The sequence below is a fragment of the Bos taurus genome, chromosome 18, assembly GCF_002263795.3.
Source record: "Bos taurus isolate L1 Dominette 01449 registration number 42190680 breed Hereford chromosome 18, ARS-UCD2.0, whole genome shotgun sequence".
NCBI classification, from domain to species: domain Eukaryota; kingdom Metazoa; phylum Chordata; class Mammalia; order Artiodactyla; family Bovidae; genus Bos; species Bos taurus.
In genome coordinates, this window is record NC_037345.1 from 26,119,114 (window position 1) to 26,132,412 (window position 13,299).

Genomic DNA, 13,299 nt, shown 5'->3' on the forward strand with positions numbered 1-13,299 from the left:
GCCAGGTTTTTAAAAAATGAGATAATAATGGATTTTAATATCACTCAGAACCTGATTCCATGCATTTACACAGTTGACATGGGTCTTTCCGTTGACTAAGTCCGCAGCCTTTTCATATGGTACAGTGTGCCCGGAAGCCCCCTTGCCCATTGTGAGCTGTGGAGAAGAAAAAGGAAAAGTGCAAATGAAACGCTGCCGTCTAAAAAAAAGATAAAAGGGAAGCACTGAGACTGCCACAGGCCAGGTTGCACACACAGGACACTAGAGACATCCTTAGAGCAGCGCAAAAACCCAGTCAGGTCACTTGGGAAGCTTAGTGTCCTGGCATGTAAACACCAGGTACATTTTCCAGGGTGCTTCTTTCTCCCTTTCCTGTGGTCACTTGGCAGCAGGATAATAAACTAGGGTCCAAACATGGGCCCATCATATCTGGGGCCAAGAAGTAGCAGAGAATCACAGGAGGAGCCTGCAACTTCTCACTTCACTGAACAGAAACAATGAATCTTCGGATGCCCCAAGGTGGCTGGGGCCACCGCCTGCACGCAGACACTGCGCCCAACACAAGGTCATCCGCGCCATCACAGGGCTGGATGCGGGTACGATTGGCACAATCCGTTTGTCTCAAATGACCTTCTCCCCCCCTCCCCCTTTCTCCTTTTGTAGATGTCCTTGAAAGGCTACCGCAAAGCTTGGAATAAGATGAAAACCACCAATGAGCAGTTGCAGGCAATTTCCGGCCCTGGGAAATAGCCAGAAGGAAGCTACGGCTGCCGACCAAAAAGTGATCCATTAAAGTCATTAGCTCCTGTCTAAGTCATGGGGTCCGCTCACTATTCCCTGTGCTGGCTGGGGTCCCCAACTCTCCAGCCAGGCTGCCGGTCACCTCTCAGGCCACCTCAGCCCCCTGGGGAAGTGTTTTCACAGCCTGGCCCCGGGAACCCGTGAACACTGAAAGAACCACAGGGCACTCTAATGGTTTGACACTTGTTAGCCTACGTTTAGTTCACAAGCACACACGAAAGCGACCTTCCCGCTCGCGGGAGTGGGGCTAGAGGAGAGGGAGCCGGCCCAAGTCTGAGCGCGGCCCTGTCCACGGCAGTCTAGCTGCGCGACTCTCAAAAAGAGACACCGAAACAGCATGGTGAATGCCTGGCACTCAGCGTTCTGAGCTTCCTCTTCGGTTTGGAGGGCTAGCTCCTAGACGAAGATCCCATTACCAAAGAAAACGAGCGCAAAGAAAAAATAAGGTAATTTCTTGGGGCTGATGTAACCTGTTCTGGCCTGAAGAGGGCGCAGACGCCATGAACTCCCCACCGTAGTAGTCATAGTACGTGGGCTGGATGGCCATCTCAGACCTGCCTGGCTCCCTCCGCCCCTTTTCCCGGAAGTCTAGACTCATTTGAGTGCCATTGTCTGGCAGTGAACGCGTGGAATGCACGGTGGACCTTTCTTGTTCTTGGAAGGATAGTCGGGGCCACACAAGCTGGCTCAGCCCAGCCTGTTTTCTCTGTGTCACGAGATCACGTGATGAGTAGCTGGGTAAAGGACTGGGGTTCTCCCAGTGATGGAAGGAAGACAGGGGAGAGCTGGTCTTCCTGGTTTTAGACGTGATCCAGTCGCTGTAGTCTTCCACCCTGATGTACAGGAACAGGCCAGGGCATTTCTCCCCTCCTTGGGACAGGATTCCTCTCAGCACCCACAGACTCATTTCCTTCAGCTGGCACATCATTGGGTTTCCCGGGTCCCCCTGTGATAAAGGACAGAAGGCTTCAGGTCTTAGGAAAAAAACTCGTTCTCTCTCTCTCTTTTTAAAAAGTATGTCCTAGTGCTATTTACTCTCTCTTCTAGAAAAGTTTTGCACTATTCTGGCCTGTTCTTGCTGGTGCTCACTAGAAATGAGGTAAATTATAAGATACTGTTTCTAATCTAGGCCACTGTCCCCACAAATTCCAACAAGATGACTTTTCCTTTTATCATACAAATTATTTTGTAGATTCCTAGTTCCCACTTCATTTTCTTGCCCCTTTCTAGGACTTTGAATAAACCCTCCCTCTCTTCTGGTTTCTCACTCCTCAAATGTTATTTTGTTTCTTTCTGGCCTGGAATGGGCCCATTTCCCCCCTTCTCTTCTCTGTTTTGTTTCGATTTAAGCTGCTCACACCCACCCACAGCCCAGCTAGGGTCAGAGTCAGACTAGTGGGGGAGCATATGCCACCAGGCTGGACTCACAGATTTATCAGCCTGGCAGCTGTCAATGAGGCACCCTGCCCCCGCCATCCCCATCCAAGACTCTAGAGAGCTGTCCTCCTGGCCTCGGGAGCTCTGCCATACAGACCTGATCTCTCTTCAGGTGAGTGGGCAGGAGCCTGACACACCTGGCTGGAGATGTAGCCCTGGCAGGTTACCTAATTCTCTGAGCTAAACTGGGGACTCAGTTCACCTCTGTAACACCAGCAGAGGTCCTAGCACAGTGCCTGACCTACAGAATGCACTCAATAAACAATTAGCTGCTATTACCCTGGTGTCGAGAAAAGGCCCTCGTTTTTACAAGAAAAACTGAGAAATGCGGAAAAAGAAACAAGGCAGCAACTAGGAATAATTTATCTTAACTGTCCTCCAGGCCTCCTCTTAAAGGAATACCTGCTCCCCAGCCCTGGCCCGTGGTCCATCTTGGTCCAGGCAGGGGTGGGTTTATCATTGAAGGCTGGGCGATTACACTTCACTCTCACTATTTGGACTGAGGCATGGGGGAGGGGGCTTACAGTTGACAATGGCAAACAGTCTGAACAGATTCAACCATGAGAATCAGAGATGTGCAAAAGTGGTCACGTCAGTCCCTGCTGGTCGGGTGTCTATACACTTGTAGCCTCTATCACTGAACCCTCCTTTTTCTGAGGAAGCCATGCCAGAACAGAAATGAACAGAAGACAAGAGCCACTTCGCAAGCAGGGCCAGGGAGGCGCGCTCGGCAAGGCTGCCATAATTCCCTGGTTGTCTCACGGCCACACACATGTGAGGATAACATTCTGGATTTCGTTCTGTGCCTCTCATCAGATGGAAGGGGGTGCTTGAGTGTGGAACTCTTAATTTTTCAGCGTTTCACACTCTACTGTTTTCATCCCTTGCTGCCAAACAGCAGAAGGTAGAAACTTCATCCCAGAGCTCTGGCCAGTCCTCCTGGGACTGGTGAACAGGCTTTTTCGTCTGCGCCCTGTTGTGTCTGCCTGGGGCACAGAGGGTTTCTGGCCAAGCATGGAGTAATCTCCACTGTGTTCACCAGACCCACTTCCAGTTTGTTTTAACTGTGCTTTTACAGCTTGAGGAAGAAAAGGAGTGCAATTCAGGACAAATAGTTTGACAAACGATTGTGTGGTTGCCATCCCTGGCTCTCGGGTGGTTTTGCAAGCTGCTGTTCCACTCAGATGCAGAGTACGCTGCTTTTTCTCTTCTCCATAACCTGTAAGGCTGAGACCTCTGCAGCTCAAGCAACGGACACAAAAAGTACCAGCTGCTCCTCTGGAGCAGTCTCACCTCATCTCCTGGGGGAGCGACACTTTCATTGGGTGATCCTCAACCTCAACATTCAGCAAAAGCCCTAACAGTTTGGGAAGAAGGAGGGGTGGATTCAGAGTGATTCTGCTTTTGTTGGATCTCTGGGGACTCATTAAAGCAGACACTGAAAAGTGAAAGTGAAAGTCGCTCAATCGTGTCCGACTCTTTGTACTCCATGGACTGTACAGTCTGTGGAGTTCTCCAGGCGGGAATACTGGAGTGGATAGCCTTTCCCTTCTCCAGCAGATCTTCCCAACCCAGGAATTGAAGTGGGGTCTCCTGCATTGCAGGTGGATTCTTTACCAACAGAGCTATCTGGGAAGCCCAGAGCAGACACTGAACCTGGGTGAATTATTCTACATGTGAGAAGTGTGGCTTTGAGGACCCCTGGACAGTAGAACACAATTGCTGGGACTCTAGCTAGACAAAGCACTGTTTTTTTTTTTTAATGGTCCGAGACAGTTTTTAAGCATAATCTAAAAAGCAAAGAACTGTCTACAGGTGTGCTGCGGTTAAAAAGCAATCTAAATTTTGTGAGTGGTTTAAAGAAATGATCATTTAGACTGTAAGCAGTTTGTGTGTGCTGTGTACTGAGTCGTTTCAGTTGTGTCTGACTCTTTGCAACCCCATGGACTGTAGCCCGCCAGGTTTCTCTGTCCGTGGGGATTCTCCAGGCAAGAATACTGGAGTGGGTTGCCATGTCCTCCCTCTAGGGTATCCTCTCGACCCAGGAATCAAACTGGAGTTTCCTGCATTGCAGCAGATTCTTTACCGCTGAACCACTGGGGAAGCCTGTAAGGAGTTTACCATATTCCTATGCATCTAAGATTCTCTTAAAACTTTCCATCTTTGAAATGGAATGTGTCTTTTAATCAGTTGATTCCAGAATTTCCATTCACTCTTCTTCCAGCATTTTTTCCTTCTCAACATTACATAAAATAATAGTGTGCTCTACAGCTGGTAGCATCTGGATCTGATGAAGTGTGGCTCTAGATTGATGGAGTGGCTGATGGCAGGATTTTGTTAAGTAGCTACATCTTCTTCTGTATTTTAACACATTCTCTAAGAAGTTGCTACAATCGCGCATCTGACAGAGTTCAGTACAATGTCCGTTCAGTCGCTCAGTCGGGTCCGACTCTGTGACCCCGTGGACTACACTGCAGTACAATGAAGAACACTCGATAAATGTTAAACCAGCTTTGGCAGGGCAAACTTACTGTCTGATGAAAGGCAGTCCTTCGTGCTTTTGCAATGAAATGACTTTGAGGAAGAATTGTCCACATCTAAGTATTTTTTTTTCCCTTTCTCTTAAAAAAACTTTTCCTTAGCCCTCTGAAAAAATTTTCCCACTGGGAAATCCCGAAGACTATTTTGAGAAAAGTGGTTGATGGAGTAGAGGAGGGAAACTTTGGAAGTCTGGCAGACCTGGGTTCTCGTCTTTAATGTTTATTAACTGTGTGGCCCTGGTAAGCCACGCTTTCCCCAGGTACAGATCTGAGGGCCAAGGACAGGTGTTTGTGAATGCTGTGCATTTTCCTGAGGCAGTAGGACAGCCCACATCCAGGTAGAGGGCAGGGCTTCTTATCGGAAAAAAGAAACCCAGTGACTGATGAGCAGTAGCATCAGTCTAGGTTCCAAAGAAGCCAAATAGAGTGAGCCTGTGCTGTGAGCACACTCAACATATATCCCCATGTGTGGTTGGGACTCATTCTTTCAAACTTTTAGCTCATGAAAAAACATGTTACTTAGCCGTGCTTAGTTATGTCACACTGACAATGGTGACTGGTTCATTCAGCAGATGGCTCTTGAGCTTTTATTATTATTTTATTTTTTATTATGTATTTATTATTATTATTGGGTTATTGAGCTTATTTGCCAAGTCCTGCTCATCCTAGAGATATCTGTGAATCTCAAGTGACAGTCCCTGACCACACGCAGCCAGGGGGAGTCCCCAAGCCCCCCATGAAGTAACCTCTGCTTACTTTCAGCTTCTATTCCACTGTGTCCTTACCAAGCAGACAGCGTTAGTCTCCATCTCTAGGTGGTTGCCACATCCTGTTTTCTGCTCTATGTTTAAGGGACACGAGTCAATGTCTTTCACGGAGATTTTCCTCAGGATACTCATTGTCATGTGATTTCCTGTCTGGACCATGCAACAGAGAGCCCAAGAATTATTAACAGGAAGACATCCCCCAAGTCAACTCAACTACAACTCACATATCCAAATGGGAGTCAGTAAGAAATGTCCTAATAAACCCCCTTTTCCTCATAAATCACAACCCGTGTCTGGCTTTTTACTGAAGACTACCTTTGTGAAAGCAAAGAACCTGAGTGTGAAGCAGGCAGAGAACGTTCACCCTTTCTTTGCTTTTCCTTGTTTGCTTCCCAAGAGTCAGAGAAAACAAGGATGGCTCAGAGAAGAGGACTGCAAGCTCTGGTTCAGGGAATGATGTTCCCTCGCCCCTCAGTAACCCTGAAGTCACTTCAGGCGTTCGCTACCCGTGTATGTCCAATTTGGGTGTAAGGATAAAAGAAAAAGGACCCAATGTAAAAGTGACCTCAAAGAGGGCAAGCGCTGGGAATCTTGACCCATTCAGTGGGGGTTCCAGCCCAACTCCAGAACCTCAGGCCACCTGAATTACTGAGCTAAGCCCTGGAATGGTTCATCCTGGTCACCCCCACTGCCGGCACACACACAGCCTCCTCTAGGAGAAGGAAGCCATTAACTGCAGATGTGGGGTTCCATCCTGCCACCCAGCAGTTCATCAGGACTGGCGGCCTGTTCAGCTTTCTGCCGAGGAAGCAGATGGGCCGGACCAGGCTGTTGAACTGCATCGCCGTGTCTGTCTTCAGGAGGGCTATGTTATTTCTCATTGTCTTATTGTCGAAGTCCTCATGGATGATGATGGTGTTGATAGGATACTCTTCATGAGCAATCAGTTTTGCATCCATCTTAGCTATACCAATTATAGCCACAGCGTCCTTCCTGGAGAGAGAGAACAAGCAGGTCTTGAGAAGCTGAGGCACCGAGGAAGCTTCACACTTCCCTGTTTTCATGTTTATTGATTTTTTGGCTCCATCCAACTCATCTTCCTAGGGCTACTTTTTACTCACCTTTTTGAACCATGTCCCCAGGAAATTTTTTTTTTTCGTTTTATTGAAGTGTAGTTGATTTACAATGTTGTTTTAGTTTCTGGTATACAGAAAAGTGATTCAGTTTATATATATATATATATATAATATTTTATATATTATATACATGAAATATATTTCATAGACTATATCTGAAATACATGAAGCACTCATATATGAAATATATTTCATACATATAAAATGTATTCCATATATTATATACAATATATTACAATAATATATTTTATTTTTAATATTCTTTTCCATTATGACTTATCACAAGATATTGAATATAGTTCCCTATGCTATACAGTAAGACCTTGTCATTTATCAATTTTATAGTAGTTTGTCAGGAAATCATTTCTGAACCCCTACACTTGTGCCATCATTCTTTGAAGATTCTTCTATCTTACAAGCATATAGCCTACCACCTGAAGATAATCTGGTATGTTATGGCTGATTATCTTTCTTCTATGCTTATTTATTTATGGGTCTAAAATTAAAATGAAAGAAAAACTTTTAAAGCCATAGGTTGGAGTAATGATGTAAACCCTGGCAATAATCAAATGGTGTAACAAAAATTGAAAAGAAAGCAGAGGTGGGTTGTATACACCAATTTTCTCATCTTTCATGGGAGTCTAAACGGTTATTTATTTACAGCTAATATATGAAATAACAAGTGTGCAGACATGAAAGTACATAAATAACCTATTAACACTGAGTGGTCATGAGGAGAGAAGGAAAGAGTGAAAAGATAGGAATTCTGGCATCAGCCATGGGAGAGTCTTGAGAGGATGATCCAGAGAGAAACAGAAGACTTGGGTATTTTCCATGAAATTAGAGCTCTAAGATGAATACATTTTTAAGAAAACAAATTCAAGCTTTCCAAATCTGTTAGAAGAGACCTATGAAACAAAGCCATATAATGAAAAGGAAAACAGAAAGCAAGAAAAACAGAGGCAGGAGTTTTATTCTGAATATCAAAGCAGAAGAGCATGCAACAAGATAAAGAAAGGTGGTGATAAGGAATTCAATCTACAATGAAGAATTTATTGCAACAAGTGACACAATGTTCATGAATTAAATTCCAAGAAATAGAAGGAGAAAAAGCAGGGAGTTTGTAATTTGCCTTGGTCAGCCCAGGAAAGATCAAGTAGACTCCATGCTCCAATTTTATATATTAAATTATATTTCAAGGACAGAGGGGAACTTTTTAATTTACTTACGGAAAATAGTCACATGGACCACGTAGTAGACCACAAAGACAACGTGAACGAATTCCTTAATAGCTCACCTGCCATCTAACTCAGAATTAAATCGTGTTGGAAAACAAAGCAAAGTGTCCTAGCGCCTGGATATTTTTTAATGGTCTTTGATAAAACACAGAGTCAAAAAGGAGATCAATCAAACCAGCAGATCAGATAGAAAATAGCAGTAATGAAAACACTACATAGAAAACAACCTCTCTGGAGGGCAATATATATAGCACATATAGTGTTTTTTTAAAAATCTGGTTTAAAAGAATGTCCATTTACCGTAAACCATTTGGAGAATACAGAGAAGTTCAAAGATGAAAACAGGAATCATGGGTGCTCTGAGCATCCAGAGATGGGCACTCTCCAAGTGTTTGTGTATTTCCTTCAAGCCTTTTCTCTCTGTGCGTATATTCGTGGCAGTCTCATGGTTAAGGTCTGAGGTTTAAGTGTTTTAAACTTATCCTATCAATTCCCTTAAGAAGACTCCTTGTTAGGACTCCTATCAGTTCTCTTAACAAGATAAGCAGTAAGGACCTCCAGTGTCAAGAGTCAGCGCCTTTGTGACTGTAGTACAGAAAGCGGGAGCCAATATCCTTCCTACAGAGGATGGCGAGCGCATCCTTTCACTCCACAGGGGTGCAGCTGTTAGTCCTTACCGCAGAGAAGACACAGACTGCGCCGACCTTGGCAGCTGGTGATTTTAGGACCCCCAAGCTCACGGCAAGCCCCGAGCTGGTAAAAAAAAGCCGTGTTGCCCTGACACCAGGAACCCACCTTCCAGTCTTCCCCAAGCTGAGCAGGAAGCAGAGTCCCCCAGAGCCCACCCCGCCTCGGTGGGCTGTGTCAGCTCCAAAGCTGGGGTACTGGCCTGTTCTGAAAGGTGGACGCGATGCTGAGGATCCAGAACTCACTGAGGATGCTGCCGAAAGTCAGGTGGGTGTACTGGGAATCCTGCAGCGACACCACCCACGGGAACTCCTGCTCTTCGACCAAACCCTCCTCGGAAGTGACCGCAATGTTGCTTTTCTGGATGCCGCAACCTGGAGGGGGTGTGCAGGGGCCTGACTGCCGGGCAAGCAGCTAGAGCCTGTGGCCGCCACTACCACTGCCACATCAGACCTCAGGACCCGCTCGCTCTCCTGCCGTTTCCCCCACTTTTCCTGGCTCGCCATAACCATACCACCCTCATTTATTTTTGTAGGAGGTCTTCTTCCCCATCAAAGACCCTTGGTGACATCTTTGAATCTAAAAACGTTAGGCTAGCAATGATCACCCTCATTTATCACAAGCTTAGCACTTGGCAGATTTGTTGTTGTTTGTTTAGTCGCTAAGTTGGGGCCAACTCTTTGTGACCCCATGGACTGTAGCCCGCCAGGCTCCTCTATCCACAGGATTTTTCCAGGCAAGAATACTAGAGTGGGTTGCCATTTCCTTCTCCAAGGAATCTTCCTGACCCAGGGATTGAACCCACATCTCCTGCATTAGCAGGTGGATTCTTTACCACTGGGGGCTTCCAGGTGGCTCAGTGAAAAAGAATTCCCTTCCCTTCCCACCAGGGAAGTCCCACTGAGCTTATCCTAAGCTGTTTATCTGAAATCTTTCATATATATCAGCAGTTCTTAAAGTGTCCTCTGGGGTCTTTGGGAGTCCTCAAGACCCTTTCTGGGGTCTGCCAGGTTAAAACTATTATCTGGACACCATGTCCCAAGTCCAGTTTGCCCCTGTGCGTTGGGACTTGGGGAGAGCCACTCACCTCTCTGGGCTTCAATTTCCTTTTATGAGAGGTAAGGTAACACACCTCTCACAAGAGGAGAGGTGTGTCCCCATGACTGATAATGCCTAGCTCAATGGATGATGGCATTACCTACCCCCACTGCTCTGGTAGCCTCTACGTGAGTACCCAGCGTGTGTTTCTAAGTTGGTGGTCCTGGGCCCTGCATGTCACCTACTGGGTAGCACTGGCTGATAAGGTCAGGACATTGGTGACTTCTTTTTCATCCATTCATCTACCTGTACACACAGCCCTGCCGAGTTCAGGGCTGGGCTAACGGGACAGATTTCAGGGTTCTGTCCTCACCCCAGGGGAGGTTCCAATGCATGGGGGAGACAGACACGCTGAAGAGTGATGTACAGAGAGACCTGTGACACAAGAGACTGTCCCCAGAGTACACAGAAGAGGGGACATGGATTTTGCCCAGAACATGAAGTCTGGGAGGGCTTCCCCCAGGAGGTGACCTTTGAGGTGACCACCAATGCCAGAGCGTTTCCAAACCGCGATGCTGGAGTTGACTGAATATTCAGTACAGTCATCAAAGGACCACTCCATGCCAGGGCACCGTGTGATCAGATTCACATCTCTGTGAGCTGACACTTGGAGACTTTGCTAGAACAGTGACAGAGCTGGTTGTCAGCAGGATGATGGCTGCAAGGCCATCAGGTGCTTCAGGGTCACCAGAGAAAGGAATTCTGGTTTGTTTGTTTTTCCACAGAATATTGGCCATCTGTGGTGAGCAAGGCATAAACAACCCTTCCTCATGCAGCAAGAATCTATACGTGTGCGATGATTTTTATCTTTTCAAAGTTCTAATTGGCTGATTCATTCATTCATGACCTTATATGATCCTTGAAAGGCCAGGATATAATGAGGAAATCTGTCCCAGAGATGAAATGTTGGCCCCAGGTCACTTGCCTGAGGCTTTTTAAGAGGGGCGGAGAGGCCCTTTCTGTCTTTTGCCTCCTTGGCCTGCAAGGAGCTGGAGGAGGCCAGGAAGGAGGTTGGTCTGCTTGGTGTGTGTGTACGTGTGCGCGGGGAGCTCCTTCATGTCTCCTATTTAACTCCAGAAAGACAGGAGAGAGCCAGCTGGGGTGGCAGGAGCTGGCACAGAGACTGCTTTCATCAGGTGCCCTACCATCTACCCTGTTCCAGGCTGGAATCTATAACCTGGGGATCAGGGAGGTGACTGCAGCTGCCACTTCTGCCGACTGAGGCCAGGCAGCCTCTAAGGCACCTCCCTGCCCCTGAGCCCAGCCCTGCAGCTGGGGATCAGTTTAGAGGTAATGTTAAAAGTTTAAGGATAAAGGCCTTCATCCGAAGCTGAAACAGAAACACTTGGAAGGCCTGGTTCCCAAGTGCATAAGACATATCTTGCCCTCCCTTTACTCGCCCCACCCCGACTCCGGCTCAGGAAGGATGGAGCCTGGAGGATATATCCTGGGGAGGGCAGAGGCAGGGGTGGTGAGTGGGGAGCCAGGAGCTCATGTCAATCCCCTCTGCCCCCATCAGGGGGCCCTCTCTGTAGCCTAAGCTTTATTTTCCTAACCAGACTCTCACCAAGGACTAGTCCTGACACCAGGCTGCTCAAGCCCAGTGTCCTACATCCACCCATCACGTTCCACTTCTTCCCCTGGTTTCTTCCACCAACTCATGCTGCCCAGAGCAAGGCGGCATAACTCACCCGTCCCCGAGTCCCTCTCTGGACATTAAAAGGACAGTTTCCTTTTCTGGGATGACTCCCCCTGCCACGTCACACAGTCAGCTGAAGTCGTGACGGAAGAGAAAAGAGAGAAGCACACTCACTGGCAGATGCGTGGGAGACGTAGAGCAGCAGCAGGAGCGCCCTTCTCATCGCTGCCATCCCCAGAGACAGCCGCAGCAGACACCATGGGCAGCTGTGAACACAGAAGTGCTGAGTGCCTGGCCTTTCCTCTCCTCCCCAAGGTGGTGACATCCCCCACCCCGACCCCTGTATCAGAGTCCCTGTCCCTTGCCTTTCTACCCGCAAAACTTCCAAGACACGGGAATCAGACCTGTCAGGTCCCTGTTCTTTGGTTCCGAGCAGTAAAGAGGCCAGGACCAGCTGCCCGGCCCCGATGTTCAGCCAGTGGCTCGTAAGATGCAAGGAGAGGAGGCAGCCACGCTGGTTGGTTTTCTGCACAACCCAGCCAGGGTCCCCAGGTTTCCCCATGGCGTCAGGTCTCAGAAAAAGGTTATTTTTTGACTCGTTGAATTCAACCCTTGCCTTAACTCTGTAGCCATAGGATGCTGCTGAAAAGCAAAAAGTGGGGATTACGTAAAAGCCCACCCTGGTTTTGCCCCTCCTATGGGCTTCCCTGGTATCTCAGATGGTAAAGAATCCACCTGCAATGCAGGAGACCTGAGTTTGATCCCTGGGTTGGGAGGATCCCCTGAAGAAGTGGAAAGGCTACCCACTCCAGTATTTCTGCCTGGAGAATTCCATGGACAGAGGAGCCTGGTGGGCTACAGACCATGGGGTCTCAAAGAGTCAGACACAACTGAGCAACTGAGCACATCAAACTCTGCTGGCTTAAGTAATGCTGGGTTTCTTTTCACTGATGACAGCTCAGACTTTTATATAGTAACCACCCCAGCATTTCGCTCAGTTCATTCACACAGTAACCCTGTGAAGTGGACACCGTCGTCATCCCCACTGTGTGTGTGTGTGTGTGTGTAAAGTCACTGAGTCGTGTCTGACTCTTTGCAATCCCATGGACTGTGGCCTGCCAGGTTCCTCTGTCTGTGGGATTTTTCCAGGCAAGAATACTTCAGTGGGTTGCCATTTCCTTCTCCAGGGGATCTTCCAGACCCAGGGATTGAAGCCCTCATCCCCATTCTACAGATTCAGAAACTGATACTCAGAGCCCATAGGAATCCCACTCAAGGTCAGCCGAGGCTGCCCGGTGGTGGAGCTGGAGCTCAAAGCCCAGGTGTGCTCCTCCATCCCCTGCACCGCCAGGCCTACCTTCGCCTCAGACAATGCACAAGGGCCCTAGGAACCCACGCGTGCTGTCCTCACTCACCATGTTCCACTCATGATGCCAGATGTTTCTTGCTGTCAGGATGGTTCTCAGAGTTCTTCTGTGAACTGCTCCTGCAAAAGGAGAAGTGAACTCACTCTGACCTTATTACCGCAGAGCTCAACCGAGGGATTCCTTCTAGCACCTTGGGAAGAATATTCCATTGTGGCATCACGGTTACCATGGAGCCACCAAGCAAACGTCTGGACACGAGGACACGGGAGGAGCGGGGATGAAAAGCCGGGCTGTTTCATAAACTTGGCAACGCTATTCTGGAAGCCTGCCTCTCCCCAAGTCTGGCTGAGACAACTTCCCTTTCGCCAGGTCATAGCATCCTGTCCAGTCATGGCCATGGTCTGTCTGCTTCCTCGGCATCTGCCCTGTGTCTACATGAGTCTGTCTGGAGAGAGGAAGCCCACGACTTGGGAGGGTTTGGTTTTTCCAACCCCGACAGCATTCTTACGCTCCTAGTGTGGTTTCCTGGAGGCTCAGCCCAGTTTTCTTTAGCCCCCCAGCTTGTGGGTCCATGTGGAGCTACCAGAAG

At 48.0% G+C, this 13,299-nt stretch overlaps 2 protein-coding genes across 10 annotated transcripts in view; one reads left to right on the forward strand and one right to left on the reverse strand.

The window, feature by feature from the left end:
* The window catches only part of CCDC113 (coiled-coil domain containing 113), a 33,463-nt gene extending 32,650 nt beyond the window's left edge, over positions 1–813 (forward strand). For all 4 annotated transcript variants that reach the window (XM_005218627.5, XM_005218625.5, XM_005218626.5 and 1 more), the window contains exon 9: positions 664–813. In XM_005218627.5, the coding sequence (XP_005218684.1) occupies positions 664–750 (87 nt within the window). In that variant the 3' untranslated portion in view covers positions 751–813. The remainder of the gene's footprint in view (positions 1–663) is intronic.
* PRSS54 (serine protease 54) lies at positions 7–12,922 on the reverse strand. Of its 6 annotated transcripts, none has more exons than XM_059876786.1 (8): positions 12,759–12,917; positions 11,748–11,982; positions 11,518–11,609; positions 8,809–8,980; positions 6,280–6,538; positions 5,564–5,695; positions 1,272–1,747; positions 7–156 (listed from the first exon to the last, which is right to left on the reverse strand). In XM_059876786.1, exons 2-8 carry the CDS (start codon positions 11,903–11,905, stop codon positions 96–98), a joined length of 1,350 nt encoding a protein of 449 aa, XP_059732769.1. In that variant the 5' UTR covers positions 11,906–11,982; positions 12,759–12,917; the 3' UTR covers positions 7–95.
* Positions 12,923–13,299: the final 377 nt, after the last annotated feature.